This window comes from Tachysurus vachellii, chromosome 14 (genome assembly GCF_030014155.1).
Source record: "Tachysurus vachellii isolate PV-2020 chromosome 14, HZAU_Pvac_v1, whole genome shotgun sequence".
Lineage (NCBI taxonomy): Eukaryota > Metazoa > Chordata > Actinopteri > Siluriformes > Bagridae > Tachysurus > Tachysurus vachellii.
The window spans coordinates 24,387,479-24,404,817 of NC_083473.1; the positions used below are offsets into that span (position 1 = coordinate 24,387,479).

Consider the following 17,339-nt stretch of genomic DNA (forward strand, 5'->3'; position numbering starts at 1 on the left):
GAGAACAAAGGCTGTCTCAGATACCCAGCACTCACACCCTGATAACACTGGGGCATTAATCTGTCCGTGTTTAACTGCCTCTACACTCACTAACCCTAACACTAACTTCTGTGAACTGGATTTAATATTTTAAGTGTAAAATTGATGCTTTGTTTTGATGCTAAATGTAAATGCTTTCGCTAGAATAACACTGATGCGGTGCAGTTCACTTTCCACCCAGCAGATGGCAGCATTATAAAAGCATTATCTGAACATCAGCAGTTGTGTCTGTAAGATTTAGCCTTTTCATTTAGAAATGTAAAACCTGTGTGCAGGATGTTTCTATTCATTCATTCATTCATCTTCTACCGCTTATCCGAACTACCTCGGGTCACGGGGAGCCTGTGCCTATCTCAGGCGTCATTGGGCATCAAGGCAGGATACACCCTGGACGGAGTGCCAACCCATCACAGGGCACACACACACACACACACACACTCATTCACTCACACAATAGGGACAATTTTCCAGAGATGCCAATCAACCTACCATGCATGTCTTTGGACCGGGGGAGGAAACCGGAGTACCCGGAGGAAACCCCCGAGGCACGGGGAGAACATGCAAACTCCACACACACAAGGTGGAGGCGGGAATCGAACCCCGACCCTGGAGGTGTGCGGCAAACGTGCTAAACACTAAGCCACCGTGACCCCCGGATGTTTCTATAATTATTCTAAATGAAACCAAGAAATCTTAAGAACATAATCTTTATTAAAATAATTTGTTTGACATTTACATCTATTTCACAGTTGAGGACAGGACAACGAGTACCGGGTGTGACGGTGATCCTTAGACAGACGCAGACAAAATGAGCAATAGAAATGTTTTTTTTTCTGCTGTGTACATTACGACTATAGCACACGACCTTAGCACCACGACTGAACCGAAACATGCCACATTCTTCATCAGCGTCTGCCGACAGTTAATATTTTTGTTTTGCTTTCAACGTCATCACCGAAGATGCGATTAAAAGTAGTTGTAAGAGAAGAACATTTAATTGCAGAAAATATTCAACAATCTACTAACTGAAGAAAACAAAATTGGACCACAAAGTACAAATAGATACAAAATATCTGACCGTTTTGGGATTTTTTACAGAATTAAAAATATATACAATAGTGCATAAAATCTTAACATCCACATAAAAAATAAAAACAATCAAGACAAGACAATGATGAAATATATAAATAAAAGACAGCGACATCACTATGTTTTAAGGTTAAACCTTATGGGTCCAGCAGTCTCTTCCGGCTGTAAGTCCTGCCACAAGCCTGCCGTCTCCTCGGTTGGCTAACAGGTGAGACATTAAATGTGTTCATGCCCATACTGTCAAACTGCTCAGAGTTTCCACTTGATCCTGTGGGAAGATGACAGAAGTGTAAGTCCCAGGTCAAACAATAGCTAACGTGTATCCTGGAAGCATCCTGCTGTTGCACCTGAGAGTAAAATGTTTAGTATTTGTCACTGTCTAATCTTAATATTTAGACAGTGCCTGCTTAAGCACACGTCCTCTTTAGATCATGTGTCGCTGGTAGAATCATCTCACCATCACGTTGTGTGGTTTCCTTGGTAACAGAGCTCCTTTTCCCTTTGTATAAAAGGGGTGACTGTGTGAGAGCGAGGATTCCACTGGCTGAAACGGCTTTCTTCACTTTAGGGTGTGGAGGAGTAACAGCTGTGGAAACAAATCACACACACGTTCCATGAAGATCAACAAGTAGAACAGAAATTTCTTCAAAAAAGAAGGTTTAGCAAATTATAGGTTTTGTCCCAATTTTCCAGTGAAGCCGACACAGCTAACATGCAGCCGTGTTCTGATAAAATGATCATCATAGTCATCTCACCTTCACACCTACAGTTTATACACAGATATTATATTATATATTATATTATATTATGCACGTCAAATTAATGGGTTTAGCAAAATCTGGTCAAAATACCCGATGATTTGCCACCGACTGTGAAAACAGCCTAAAGTTTGGAACTGACGGATCTTTCTACACGAGTGAACGAGGAAACAGGAGGCTTTAAGGTGATAAAGCTGCTGTCTATACAGAGGCCTTCTTTGGTGCTGAATAAAATGATTTAAGATTTAATTCTGATTTATTCTGACATTTTATAAACTGGCAATAAATGGATTTCATCACTAATTTGAGGGAACAAAAAATGTAAGTATATAAATGGCTGTATTAGCTTTGTAACTTTAGTGCAAGTACAAACATTTCACATTTGGACGTTACACGTGTTTTAGCTGATTAAATCCATTTGACCAGATAATTGAGTTAAAAGTAGTAAAAAATTAGCAAAGATAAAAAACAAAAAAAAAACTTCACTACATTTAGATTACCGAAGACTACGTAGAACATGCACAGAAATGTAAAATACACAGCTAACTATAATTATGAAACTAAGTCACGAGTACACGTCTTACCTGAGCTACATGATCCGCTTCCACTTATCCATGAAAACTCATCACATGTCGTTGTGTCCGTTTTGTCACAGTTACGCACCACAGATCCTGCCCAGTCCATCTCCTCTGAAGAGCAGAGCCTAGATGGAATAGCTAATGTGTATTTAAAAGCAGACGCATCCCTTAACTCTTTAGGCTCTTCTGTCCCTGGGAGTCTAAACACACCGTCAAGCTCTGGGTCTTCCAAAATCTCTGTCCCTTCCTTGATCTCCTTGGTCCCCGAGAGCCCTATCCTGGCCCTTTTCTTACGAGGCCATGTACTGAAGTTCTCTGGGGTTGCCCTTCCCCGGCTCTGGGGAGATGGGGTCCAGGGCACATGTTCCCCGTGGCCCAGGGGAGAAGGGCTATTAGTTAGCAGCCTTGTAGGAGTGATTGACTGGCATATATATTTCTGCACACCTCCTTTTCCAGGTGTACAATGAGATGGTGATATACAACTAGGTTCTCGATGCTTGGAACAATGTGTAAGTGGGCTATTGACTCTTGATGGCTTATTATTTACATGTGGAACTTGCCCTTTGGCTGCATTACCAGATGATTCAACTGAATTGAAAGAATCGGTACGTTTAAACTTAAGCTTCGGTAAACCTGATGCCTGCATTTCCAATTCCACTTGATAAGTAAGAGGGTTTGGTTCAACTGGCTGCTGCTTTCTATGCACTGGTGTTCCTGAGGCTTGTGGACTAGAGAACATCTGAAGCCCAGGAGAATAACCAAGTCGTGCTGCTGCCTTTCTTTGTTGTCGATCTGGAGTCTGACGGAAACCGTATCTACTACATCCGTTTGTACTTTTGGCAGGAACGGCTGGAGAGCCTGTGAACCCAAAAACCTCTGAGAATTTAGATGGTTTTCGTGAAAAAGAAATGTTCATTTTAATGCCACCAGTTAACTCGGTCTTCACTACAGCGGCTTCTGCGATATCGATGCTCTCTTCTGTAGAAGTGGCACTGAACTGTGAGGAGTCGAACTGTTGGGTGTCTGAGGACGATGCCTCCTCTAGCGCACGAATGCTTTCATTCTGTCCATCAGTAAGCTTTGTTGTCCATGACTCACAATGTAGTGCCTGATCAGGCTTGGTATCATGTGACAAAGTCGCTCTATGATTCGTTACAACAGGTGTATGACTGCCAGGTGATGGTGATGTAGGTTCCAGTGATCTCTCTCTATTAAATGAAGATATATCGGTCTCTTTGTCAGGTGACAGAGTAGAGGAACATTTAAGAGGTGTTCTTCCAGAACGGGTACACATTGTGTGTGTGGGTCCAGGGCTTTTACTGGGTGTTTTTATTCCTGGTGTTGGTGGTGATGGATGATCATACAGAAGAATGTTTGGACTACGGGGGTCAGCTTTCTCTGGCAAACTTAACGTCCTGCTAAATTTCTCTGACCTCCGGCTCAGCTGGGGTTCTTCAACGACAACATTTGGAGTAAATCCAGACCCTCTTTGTGGTGTTTTAGGGGAAACGTTGCCTTTTTGTTGACTTGATTTCTCAGGAGTTTTGAAAACGTCACCCTGATCTCTGCAACGTTTGTTTGGTGTGATCAATCTTGGGGAATATCTAATGGAGAAAACGGGAGAATCTGGGACTTTAAATGGTTGTTCTGGCAATCCTTTCCATGGAGATGGAGACCAAGTCACACTTTTCCTTGGGGTTCTCATGTTGGGGCTCCTAACAGAGGGGCCAGAAGGGGACCCACATTCCATAAAGCTTTTCACAGGGGTTTTAAGAATGCTCTTCAGTGGGCTTTTCTTTGGTGATTCCAGCACTAAACTTTTTGAAGCAGGAGATCTAAATGGACTTCCTCTGAGGACCATACAGTTCTCTCCACAGCCTGGGCTCTTAGGAAAGAAACACATTTCAGTTTTAGAAGAAGAACCGAGTTTCCTGGGAGTTCTCCTCTCAGTTGCAGGACCGGGCTGTTTGTACGGAGATTTTCTTGGAGTTTTATTGCAGTTCTGGTAGAAGAAGATACAGATAAATGTGTGTGTCTCAAACAAAGACCCATTTAATTTTATTTCCTTTTAGAAGCCGTTAGCACTTGTACCTCTGTATTTTACATATTTAACACAAGACATTGAAAAGTAAATGAATTACAATAGTATTTTATCCAGTAGATGCTTATTAATAAATATCAGCTATTCAAACCAAGACAGCGCTGTTGTACATAACTGTGGCTTTATGACCAGTCTATAAACCACTATAGGTGCTGAACTCTTATTATTATTATAGATTCCATTTACTAATAATGTAAAAAAAAATCTTTCAAATAATTTTAAGTAAAATATTACCACATTAATGACATACCAAATACTTTAACTCTATATTAGAGCATGAGTATAAAAACTAGTTTAGCTTCTGTGACGTGCAAAACAAAAAGACTTATAAACACATGCATGTTGCCAAACATCTAAAAGAAAGTAATTAGATTAAATTCATTAAATCAAATCTATTCAAAATGTCTAAGAAATACTGAAATGCACATTGAACCATGTTCAGTGGTGGCAGGTTTATTACCTCAAACACAGAATCAGTAGACCCAAGCCGAGCAACTTCGGCGTCTTTACGGGTTGATCTGGATGTGGACGTGCGAGCGGGAGACTCGGCAGCACCAAACAGGAGTCTCATTGGTGACTTAACACCCTTAATATTAATGTCACCTACAATTGTGAGCAAAAAAAAAGCCAAATAGTAAATAAACTCAAAAGATACAAAGGACTTAGCTGTTAGATGGATATTTATGTACTATGGTATCTTGCTCACCTTTACTTTCAGAGACTGGGAGCTGTGAAGACGATAAAGCTCTATCCAAATTTCTAGAGCGTGGTTGTGAGCTTGAATAGAAGATACTGGAATGTCTCCTTGCCAGTTTCTTTATTCTAGGACTCCTCCTCAAATCTACCAACAAAGATCCCGAGATATAAATTAAAAAAAACTAAATGTTTCTTTTTAGTATAGGCCGTAATAAATAAAAGTTACTGACCGGTCACTGGTTTAACTGGAGACTCCTCAACAACAACCAAATCAGTGTCACCTGAACTCCTGACAAAGCAGATAAAGTAGACACAAGCTACTGATTCGCCATTTAGAGTAAAAATAATAATTAGAGAATTACGAGGTCAGCGGCAGGACAAAAATCATTACTGGTTATTTTGTGAAGTTTACCTGCTATTCCGCTGTCTGTATAATAGACGATTTGACACTTGCTTATGCAGCGGCGTCTCTGAGACTTTTTTTGTTAGTAAAGTGTGTCGTCCTGCAGGTGGAACAATGGTTTTATAATAATAATAATAATAATAATAATAATAATAATAATGTCACTCTGAGAGTTTAGATTGTATTGCATCATATTCTCTTTAACAAAAATAGCAAAAATTTTATTACCGTCTTCCACCTGCGACCGTTTCCGTTTCTTCATGACATCTACTGCTGATACAGACTGGCTCCGAGGCATTTTTGCTTTTTTCGAGGACATTGCTTCCTGGTTAAAGAGGTTTCTCCTCACTTTTGTCACTTCTGCAAAATATTGTTGACAACTTATAGAGCCGATACTTAATCCACCGCGTGCTAAAACATTAAACTTAACGCATGATGTATTGAGCAGAAAAAAAGTTCCTGCCTTGAACTGTTTGTTTTTGAGTCGATGGGCCTCCTACATTAGGTTTTTCTGGAGGAACGCATTCCTTTGTCTTTGCCTGTCACATTAAAGAAAAGCAAGGGGCTAATGATTATCCCAGATAAATTCATATTAAAAACTAAATTCATTAAGCTTAACTGTACTCACTTGTCTCGTGGATTTCCTGGGCATCTCTATTTGCCGAAGATTCAGCGGGGCCTCCGTCGTGCTCTTATGACGTGTAAGCATGCTGGTTCTGAAAGTAAATAAATAGTGCCTTACATACACACATATACATACACACGTGAATAAAATATCCCTCCTGTTCATTACCCACCTTCTCTTTTTAGCAGAACGATTGCGTAACTCTTCAAGCCGATCTCCAACACTGGAGACCAGACTCTGGGTGGCCGACAGTGGTGAGGGACTTACACAAACGCTCTCCTTCGCCACCGAGTCATCACTAAAAAAATCAGCAGGCAGGACTGCAACAAGCACCTCAGGAAGCTGGGTACCGAGACTGTGGTAGATGTCTGCCAGGACCTTAGGTATGCCAGTCAGGTACCTTTAGCACATCACATGTAAACACACAAATCACTCGTTACACAGGATCGGCTTTAATTAACACTTCACCATTTGTATTTCATCAGTGCACAAGTACGCACAATGGCAAAACCTCCTCTTGCATGAACTTGGACAGGTAAACGGGATCCTTTGTCAAAGAGATCACTCGCAGCATTCCAGCAACCTATGACGAATACCAGTGGAAAGCCCATTACAATGGGATGTTCTGTTTATTTTAAATGTATTAGTAATCATCACAATTCTAATAAATAGTGCCTGATAACTGCTGCTGCTTTATGGAAAACCTTCTTACCTCCTCCACCATCTGTTCCACATGATCTTGATCCTCTGAAGTCAGCAGTTTGCACAGCTCGAGTCGGAGAACTACTTGTAGCTGACAACTTACAGGTAAGAAAGTCACGGTTTTTGCATTATTCCACAGACAAGCAATAAAAAATAAATAAATAAAACAATAAAAATTTTCTGCTATTATTAAGAATATTTTATTTAAGGAGCAAGACATACTCTCTGATTTTACTCTCAGAATCAGCAGTACTTCCATAGATATGACGAATGGACTGCACACTTTTTAAGAGGTTCTTCTTGATTATATTTAAGAATGAATCCTGCCAAGGGAGAAACAAGCAATGGTCAATAAATACAAACATTTTCATTAATGCTGACACTAACGTCACAAATCTAATTACGGTCAGTTTTACACACCTCTGTATCAAAATGAATTTTAATGAAGGTTTCCAGCACTGAGAGCAGATCCTGCACATACGTGATGAGACCAACACTCTTATCCTCCACAGCCTGCTGATATCCCAGGGTCAAATGGGAAAGAAGCTCATCTTTATTTTTAAAAGCTACAATAAAATACATATACAGGTCATTACTTTCCCCAAACACTTTAATTTAATAACAAGTTTAACAATTCTTATTACTCACACATAGGACCAGGTCTGGTCCTTTCACTGGAGCATCTCTTGCCTCGCTTCTCTGTGCCTTTGGTGGTGACGGAAGATTCTGTTTCTGTTTGATTCTTTTGTGCTTTCACATTAAAGCGAGCAACATTCAACATCTGCAAAGAGCGACTCATGGTCTTCATCTTCTGTCGAACTGGTGTACGTTGAGTACCTCCTATAGAACAGAGGTCTTTAGCAAACTTTAACATGCAAAATCGAAGAAATTGTAAACAATGCCCTTACAAGTAGTCATAAAGGATGTATACTTGCCAAGATCATTAATAATGGATCAAGTATTAGGGATGTACTAACGTTTTTTGCCTTTCGAGACACCACTGTGTCCATCTTTATTGTTTTTATAGAGCTCTGCTAGGCTGTTTGTCAGCTCTTGCTCATGAGTGTCATCTTCTGTATGTTCCTGCTCCTCAGGAGCAGCATGCAGAAGCCTACAGGTGATAAAGCAGCAAGTGGCATATTCCATAATAATAATAATTAGGAGCTGTTTCTACGGCGTGTAACAATAAAATAATCAACTTCTGCCAAATAAGCAGGGGGAGAAAATGAGTTCTAATAGGACTGATAATAATAACAATAAATAAGAAATAATACCTCATAGACTCCATCAAATGGCAACTAATCCCAGATTGGTCAGATAGAGGAAACCAGCCCTCTGTAAGCTCTGTTGTTAGATTAGTCCCCTGCTGAAGCTCCTGAGTTGCCCATTCAGGAATCTGATGTGGACTTGGTTGTTCTGGGGAATGAAAACGGCATTTCAAAACACGTTTAAAATTTTAGATATTGCTCCTCTTTCCAAAACATAATTCTAAGGATACAAGTTAGTGTTTTTTAGCCAGACGGTCCAACTCTGTTAGCATAGTGTGTGTGAAATTTAACCTTACGTTCTTTTATTACTTGGTTCTATTTTGTTTCACACTGTACAGATTAGATTATACAGTATTTTGATCTCCAATATAAAGAATATATGCCATTTCTGCAGCAATAAAGGTTAGATTTCTTGCAGCCATTTGGCTATAAACAAAGTCAGAGACCACTAGTCAGATTCCTTTGGTTCTTTGGTATGTGCTCTAGGGATTGATTCAAACCATGTAAAAGCAGCTTTCTTGTTTAACACTGCTGCCACTATGACCATCAGGGGCAAAGCATGGCAGCTTATTATTTGCATAATAACTCAATCCAGTTTGTGTTCTGCTAGCGAGAAGTTATAGAAGCTTATAAAAACACTTGTGACGTACATACCCGAGGTATCATTATCTTTCATGAGGTCTTTGAAAACACTACTGACAATATCATGTAGATCTGAGGTGTCAGGAAGGTCTGCAGTTTCTGAGGGAAGGCATGTACACAGAGGTTCCTCACTGTGGAGAACTGTCAGAAGAGCCATATTGTATGACAATACTGACAGTACTGCAGAGTGGACCTGACCTCCTTCACTGACCTCTGCTAGCTGTACCAAAACAAAAAAAAAAAAACCACACATTTAATATATTGTATACTATTAAGTCCTCTAATAAAACAATGCTATGGTTTTCTTTATTTAATTATTAATTGTAAAATAGTTTGGATATTAAAAATTGATGTTACCATGTCAGAATCTATCGTAAAAAGATCCTTGAAGAGACTTTGAAAAGTGACTTGATTTTGATCTGTTTTTTGTTGGCAAATCAGGATCCAGCACTCTGAAGCCGTCTGCTTGAGACGGCAGGTGTCCAGGCCTCGCAGGACACTTCTGAGAGTCACCTGAACAGGTGCATTTAGACACCTCTGTCTGCAGGCAACAGGCTCCAATGAAACACTGCAGGTCTGTTTGTTCTTCTCTGGTACCACAAGGGAACAGGGATGTCAAAAGTTAAAGTACATAAGATTCATAACAGTGTCAAAAAGACTGTGCTGGGGCAAAATTTGTTACCTGCACCCCAGCAAAGCGTTCCTACGAAACTTGGAAATGTTCTCTTGTAGGTCTTTTCAGAGGACAAGATGTATCCTGTACTTGAGCCAGTTGGAAAGGAAAGCACTCCCTTGTTGTCCCTAGTGCATGGGTTAGGATCTTTATGTTTCAGCTTCATACCAGACATGAACAAAGGAATCACTTTTCCAGCTACCGGCTGCAGTGCATCCATGACAGTCTTCAAGCTAGTGTAGTCATCAGCTTCATGATTAACCTGCTGACAAAGTGCTTTATATTACACAAAATGGGTTTGTCTCACACACACACACATTTTATATATATAGTTTAAATAGCCATGTTATTAAAAGGTTTAAACAAACCTCACGAGAACTGCAATCAGCCCAGTGCAGGACAACTTTCCGATAATTTAGCATGTCTATTAGACCCTTTGGTAGAATAAGCTCATGTAAATCCCACTGACTTCCAATGTTACTGTTGGGCAGCTGTAAAAACTCCACCATGTCGTTTCTGGAATACGGACACTCTGAGACCAAAAACACCACATTTTTTCCATGACATGAAATATCATCATCTGCCATGGGATTATTTGTTGTGTTCCTGGTTGACCTCCTGGGGCGCAGTGACAGTTTAGTGGGAGAGGTTATGTCTGGTCTGTCCCACTGGAAGTCCAAAAGGATCTCCTTTAGTGTGTTTTGCACACAGATCGCTGGGCTTGCTCTGTGATCTCTGTGATGCTCCTCACAAGATATTTGATTAACTCCAACTTTATGGACAAATTCCACCTCAAAATCGCTGAATGTTTTCTCCTGGAGTTCTTTAAAATCTGTGCTTCTTGTTATAAGACTTGCACTTTTGAAAGTTCTTGAATGGAAAAACTTGTAACCCCATCGAACGTTATCGAAGCCGTACTTACTGCCCAAGGAAAGCAACACTTTTAACATCCACTGCTTTAAGTAACTCAGACACCAGTCTCTTGGGAAGCGAAGCTCCTCAGGCTGATAGTCCGCATCCACAGCAAACACAACATTATGAACAGCCATCATTCATAGGAAACAAATGCGTTCAAACAACCTCAAATTAATCAGTATTACGGTCTCAGTCTGGCTCGACAATACACACGAGTAAAGACCGCATGTCTGAGTTTGTTTACACTGATTATTTACGTGACTTTCCCCATGAACATGTAACGTTGTTATTGTTAGCGCTAGTGTTAGCGTTAGCTTAGCGTTAGCACAGCGGCTAACAAACTCAAACAAATATAACTCCCTACAAAGTATCTAAATATCTACATGTATAACGAACAGAAGAACTTGGCTTTAACGTCCATGAGGTAATAAACGGACTATAAATAAAACGTTACACTAAAAGCAGCATTTATAACTTCTAAGAGTTCAAGTCGCCATTTTCCTTCATTCTCCGAGATCAAACACTTGGCGCTTCAGAGTTGACTCGAGATGTCATTGGCTGAAGCGTCTGTGCCCGAGATTCGCCGCCTGTGATTGGACCGATATAACGTCAATCAGAATTAAGTCGAGTTCGAAAAGTCGTACTTTGATTTAATTGGTTGATGCGTTTTTCCCAACGGAGACGATTAAAGTGACGAACATGAGAATAAGTAACTAACACAATGGCTTTAAGTCTAACACGAGAATATAGCGGTGTGTTTAATTCACCTCCTGCAGGTTCTCTGAGATTATTGCAGAATAATATGGAATCTGATAAGAAACATTTAAAACAGAAATAATTTTGAATGGTATAAATATTAGAGACAGTAAATGTAATAATGTTTATGGAGTTTCTTCACTTTCTTGTTGTGAAGTAAACAACAAACAACACTGGGGACAATCTGTGAGAATATTAACTGGACATTGGTTTGGACTTAATAATAATAATAAATATTGCATTAACAATAAAATTAGTGAAGTATATTTTAACATTAAACACCTAATTTATCCAACAAACCGATTTGTACAAAAATGTAAATATATATATATATATATATATATATATATATATATATATATATATATATATATATATATGTATGTGTGTATATATATATATATATATATATATATGTATGTGTGTGTGTATATATATATATATATATATATATATATATATATATATATATATATATATATATGTATGTGTGTGTGTGTATATATATATATATATATAAAGATATTTTCTTGAGCATTCTGTAATATAAACACAATCTGCACCTTGTTACTGATTGTATGTGCACTTGGTTTTTTAAATCATGTTATATTTTTTATTTCTATTTTTTAAGAGGAAAGTAAAATGGTGAATATTTTTATTTTAAACCTGTTAATTTTAGTTGGAAATTTTCATATCCATAAATGTAAAGTGGTCTGAAAAGAAAACAAACATTTTACAGTTTAATCTCGAAAGTTATTAAAACTGTGGACGTTTAATAGGCTGTTAATTTAATTCCTCTTCTCTAAACTAATTTATATTGCCCTTAAATTAATATATAAATATATATTCCCCTTATTTGTATTTTTTATTTGTTTTATTTTCTCTCCTCTGTTATGTTACTATTCTACGATTTGAATAATATGACATTGTATTTTGTATTTTTTTAATATCTGTTATCATTTGTTATTGAGACGATAATAAACAAACAAACAAACAAATAAATAAATAGACGACTAATATGACGAGTAAACAAATACTTCTTCTAGCAAAAGCTTCGTCATTTCCGCCAGTTCCTACATACTTCCGGTTGAAATATTTACTTCAGTTGGAGAAGAACGCAGTGACGTTTGAGCCCAAAATGAGCGGCGGTTTGGCACCGAGTAAAAGCACTGTTTATGTTTCTAACCTGCCGTTTTCTCTCACCAACAGCGACGTGCATAAGCTGTGCAGTAAATACGGCCAGGTGGTGAAGGTGACGGTGGTGAAAGACAAACACAGCCGCCAGAGTAAAGGTGTGGCGTTTGTTCTGTTCCTCAACAGAGAAGCAGCTCATCACTGTGTTCAGGCTCTGGACCACAAGCAGCTGTTCGGCAGGACGGTGAAGGCCAGTATCGCTGTGGACAACGGCAGAGCTGCAGAGTTCATCAGGAGGAGGAACTACACGGATAAATCTAAATGTTATGAGTGTGGAGAAGAAGGACATCTCAGCTACAACTGCCCTAAGAACCTACTGGGAGAAAGACAACCTCCACCCAAAAAGGACAAAAAGAAGAAGAAGAAGATGATGATCAAACCCCTTGACGAGGTGGAGCCTGAGGAAAGTGAAGATGAAGGAGAAGATCCATCATTGGACAGTTTAAGTCAAGCCATCGCTTTCCAACAAGCTCGAATGGAGGAAGAGGAGAGACGAAGGAAGCAGCAGGTCTCGGCAGACACGAGTCACGCTTCCACATCAGACGGTTCACATAAACCCAGGATTAAAAAGAGCACGTACTTCAGTGACGAGGAAGAGCTCAGTGACTGATGAACCTTATTCTGTTCTTTTTGGGTAAAATCTTTGCTGAGGCTTTTTTAAAAGGCGTTAAAGGAACAAGCGTTTAAATGTTTTACAGTGAATGAATCAGTCACTTGGGGTTTGGAAAGCTGCAGTAACTGATGAACAAAAACACCATCACTCTTTAGCATCAGTGTTTTAATCCGTTCACTCGTCGTATTTTATGCTGTAAATAATGTCTACTGGTTAGTACAGATGTTTACTGAATTCCCTGAAATAACTCCTCATTGTGCAAATAAAGACAAATTGTTTTCAGTTGTATTGGATAACTGGAGCTGTGCTAATGATGGACGAAGATAAAGAGACACTTGTATAAACTTTATCAGTGATTCCACGGGTGAAGAAATTGATTACTCACTCATAATGTGCACAGGCTCAAAAAACCGAGAGGAAAAAAAAAAATCATATTTACAATTACAATGAGAATGGATTTTAAAAAAATCCTTCTCAATAGTTTCAAACGGCAAACGTTTTATATTATAAATTATATTTATATTATATTTATATTAATTTAGTTCTGTGACAAACAAATAACAGGGTAAAAAAGTACAGTAGACTATAGTTCAGTTCAGTATTAAGCATTTTGTGTGCTTATTATGTGAGTGTGGTGAGTGTGTGCAAGTGTGTATTATCTGAGTGTGTTTTATGGGTGTGTATGATGTGTGTGAGAGTAGGTGAGTATGTGTAAGTGTGTATTATGAGTGTGTGAGTATGTGTGTAAGTGTGTGTGTGTATTATGTGTGTGTGTAACTGTGTATTATTCAATTCAATTCAAGTTTATTTGTATAGCGCTTTTTACAATGGACATTGTCTCAAAGCAGCTTTACAGAACATAAACATAGAACAAAAGATAAACATAAGGAGTAATATAGAGAATTAATATAATAAAAATTCAAAATATATATAGTTCACAGTGTGTATGTATGTGTGTATGTATATGTATTATGCGTGTGTGAGTGTGTAATTCGTGTGTATTATGTGAGTGTGGTGAGTATGTGTGTGAGAATGTGTGTGTAAGTGTGTGTAAGTGTATTTGAGTGTGTATTATGTGAGTGTGTGTATAACTGTGTATTATGTGTGTGTGTGTGCATTCGCACAATGCGATGTATTGGTGATTTGATCTAAATTTCTAATTCCTAACAGTGAAGCTACTCACATGTGACACCCTCAGGGATAAAACATGACGAGACGCTATTATAGAAAAACAATTAGTTTCATTATGGGATGTTTTATTTGAGGTTTCCTCCATACAAATCCCTGTGTATAATGTTACTGTAGACTTTATGACATACTTGTTTATGCTTGGCATTTACTTTGCAGCTGAAAATATTGACAGAACCGTTTCTGTTAGAAAATGAACATCTGGCCAATCAGAATCTAGATAGCAATAGCTGTGTGGTGCAAAAATGCGTAATATATTGACAACCTTCTTTTAATAGACTCGTCCTGGACCTTGCACATGAACCCTAAATTGACTCTCTGGCAGACAAAGGACTCATAATTATTCTCACACTTTTATTCTGAGCGGCTACTTGGGGCTTACGGATTAACACAAGTGTACAGACAAAAAAAAGGGAAAAGCAGATGTACTGAAAATACACTCTAGCAGTTCCTATGAAGTTAAAGTGTCCTGCTGTGTTGCAGGAACAGTGTCTTGAAGTAATAAACCCGCTCTCATATGAAGAGAACTGATCTCATGGCAGATCGAGTCAGCACAAGACAAAATCAAACCGCGTCACGAGAAGCCGTTTTTCCCACTGGAACATGGTTAAATTATTGAGTACATATTAGACTCCCGAGTCTCTCATCATTACTTATCTAAAGAAACCGTCTGCATTAATAGACTGAAATAAATCAATTAAGAACAAATGTTTTTTTTTTAAATTATTTTAAAATCTACTGTATTTTTACATGAAAGCAGAACATAACAGCTTTTTAAAATGATTGCCAAGACCAGGCAGATTTTAGTCTCAGATCTCCATTGTACATCAGTCTAGCTGTTTACATGACTGACCAAGAGGAGCTAGATGATGATGGTGCAAGGTTCTTTGTCTAAGCTCTGTTCGTATAACTTAAAAGAAACTTTTCTGTCTCTACACAAAACAGAGATACGTTGTGAGCACTTGCCACAGCTTTGAGTTTGTACTTACATTTCCAGCATTTGCACTTATCCAGAGCTACTTACATGTGGGTTAAGGGCCTTGCTCAGGGGCCCAAAGGTAGTAGCTTGGTGGACCTGGGATCAAACTCACAACCTTCTGATTGGTAGCCCAGCACCTTAACCACTAGGCTGCTACATCCCCTGTACTAGGGGGGTTTCATCATATTTGCATGCTGTAGCTTGGATCTGAGTTCCAGTTCAAACCTTGACTACCAAAACAAGTTCCTTCAGCAATACGACACAGTAACTGAGTTAGATTTCCTGTATAACTATTTTGCCTCATGACACACTGACAACTCCTATTATGTGATACTTCGCCTGCGTCCTCATCATGATTTGAGAAAATGAGATCATAGATGAGAGATAAGTGGCCCACCTTCTGTGCCATTTTACTGTGTTCCTCTGATAGAGCAGTGTGTGGGAGAAGATTATTCTATCCTATCACAGATCCAGGAAAGAAGAGGTGAATAGAGGCAAGAGAGAGTGAATAACATAATGTTTAAGGTAATCTGCCCCCTGGTCCCAGCCTAGCACGTGTGAAGGTTCTGTTCTGTGGTGTTTGAGAATCTACAGTAGGTTAGACAAACTGAATTACAGTGTATTCTCACACAGCTCCACAAACACATAGATGTAGAAGTCATTCACTGTTAACACAATGTCAAAGAAGAATACATTTAACAGTAAATGACTGGGTGCTGTTTTACCGTCTAGTCTATCAGCACCATGAGCCATCAGTCACGCTAAAATCATGGCATTGCTTTGTGCTTTAACTCCTAATATGGGCTGAAATTCTGAAGTGCATTTTGCACGTTGTGTTTGTTTAGAAGGCTTTGCTTGATATTTCTAAATGAGAAAACAGTACAAATAATTCCCAGTCCTCCATGGATGATTAATTCTTGCTTCTGGCATAAACAGTTATAGCAGATGCCTATCAAAGGCACAAGCTTGAGTCACTGCGCTTCTCTCAGTAACCAGTCCTGAGGCACGTCCACATAATTGACTAGACAATTATAAACTCACCAGTGTGGACTATGGCAAAGCCTCACGACTATAAAGCACCCCAGAAAACATTTACACAGACTTTTCCCCCATTGCAGTTCTGTATCAGTGACTACAGCTGGAGAAGTGAATACATCAGTAATCTTTTAATTCACAAGTGAGGCTGTAAATCTAGACTGAACTGCATAAAAACAACATGTTGCATAACTAAAATTAGGAACAGCATTTCACTGCTTGCCTGCTACAGAAATGTTGTTTTTTTTAAATTAAATGTTTTTCCTTATTTTATCAGGGGAACATAAGTCTTTAGGCAACAATCCAGAGATACAAGAAGACATACAGTATGCAGTTTAAGCTTACAGCGTAAAAGATCACAATCTCCTGTATAAGATTAGTTATATTAATATTATCTGTTGTATGATGTACAGGGCAGGCTGTGTGAAGCAGAACACTGGGTTTGTTTTTCTGACAATTCTGAGACATGATATTTCATCACCAAGGCAACTGTATAAAAAGTAGGTTAGAGGGCTATATGAGCACACCGAGGTAAATGGATTAACTTGAGCAACTTAGTTAGGTAAATATTTGTTAGTTCACATTTTAGCTTGTTACTGTACATTTAGATAAAAGTGTGCAGATATTATATCTGTGCAAATTTCTTAGGTTGTGCCAAATGAGTGATACTACACACTGACAGCAGAGTTTGTGAGAGTAAAATGGTCTCTTTACTTGGTTGCAAAAGCATGTTTTTCTGCCATGTAATTAGATCAGTAGACATCAAAATTGAAGCTATGTTTAGCTCTTATCCACACCATCCTCACAAGAAACAGATCAGTCTCTTCTGGGTGAAGTGTCCAGCGACGGTCTGTTGAAATTTGTTTTCAGTCTAAGGATGAGACATGCAAAAGCTACCTGATCAGAGAAAGGCTCAGCCCTACACTACAAAATCATACATTAATGACTGAATATAAGTAAATTAAATTAATATTTCTCTTTATTACTTTGTTTTAAAACAAGTAAATATTAGTAGTACAGTATAATATTAGACATCTATTTCCAGACCTGTTAACCCACTGGCAGGTTTTGCTTATTTCAAGCAT

At 38.6% G+C, this 17,339-nt stretch overlaps 2 protein-coding genes across 2 annotated transcripts; one reads left to right on the plus strand and one right to left on the minus strand.

The window, feature by feature from the left end:
* Nucleotides 1-732: 732 nt before the first annotated feature.
* On the minus strand, nucleotides 733-11,005 carry ticrr (TopBP1-interacting, checkpoint, and replication regulator). The gene is made up of 22 exons (XM_060886864.1): nucleotides 9,943-11,005; nucleotides 9,584-9,836; nucleotides 9,259-9,491; nucleotides 8,914-9,121; nucleotides 8,266-8,407; nucleotides 7,969-8,102; nucleotides 7,640-7,831; nucleotides 7,412-7,557; nucleotides 7,214-7,314; nucleotides 7,002-7,089; nucleotides 6,790-6,872; nucleotides 6,462-6,689; nucleotides 6,293-6,380; nucleotides 6,128-6,203; nucleotides 5,893-6,024; nucleotides 5,674-5,764; nucleotides 5,492-5,550; nucleotides 5,272-5,406; nucleotides 5,026-5,168; nucleotides 2,471-4,466; nucleotides 1,586-1,714; nucleotides 733-1,396 (listed from the first exon to the last, which is right to left on the minus strand). The coding sequence occupies exons 1-22, from the start codon at nucleotides 10,624-10,626 to the stop codon at nucleotides 1,266-1,268; spliced, it is 5,472 nt and encodes a 1,823-aa protein (XP_060742847.1). The 5' UTR covers nucleotides 10,627-11,005; the 3' UTR covers nucleotides 733-1,265.
* Nucleotides 11,006-12,327: 1,322 nt separating this feature from the next.
* zcrb1 (zinc finger CCHC-type and RNA binding motif 1) lies at nucleotides 12,328-13,334 on the plus strand. Its single transcript, XM_060886571.1, has one exon. The coding sequence runs from the start codon at nucleotides 12,384-12,386 to the stop codon at nucleotides 13,047-13,049; it is 666 nt and encodes a 221-aa protein (XP_060742554.1). The 5' UTR covers nucleotides 12,328-12,383; the 3' UTR covers nucleotides 13,050-13,334.
* Nucleotides 13,335-17,339: the final 4,005 nt, after the last annotated feature.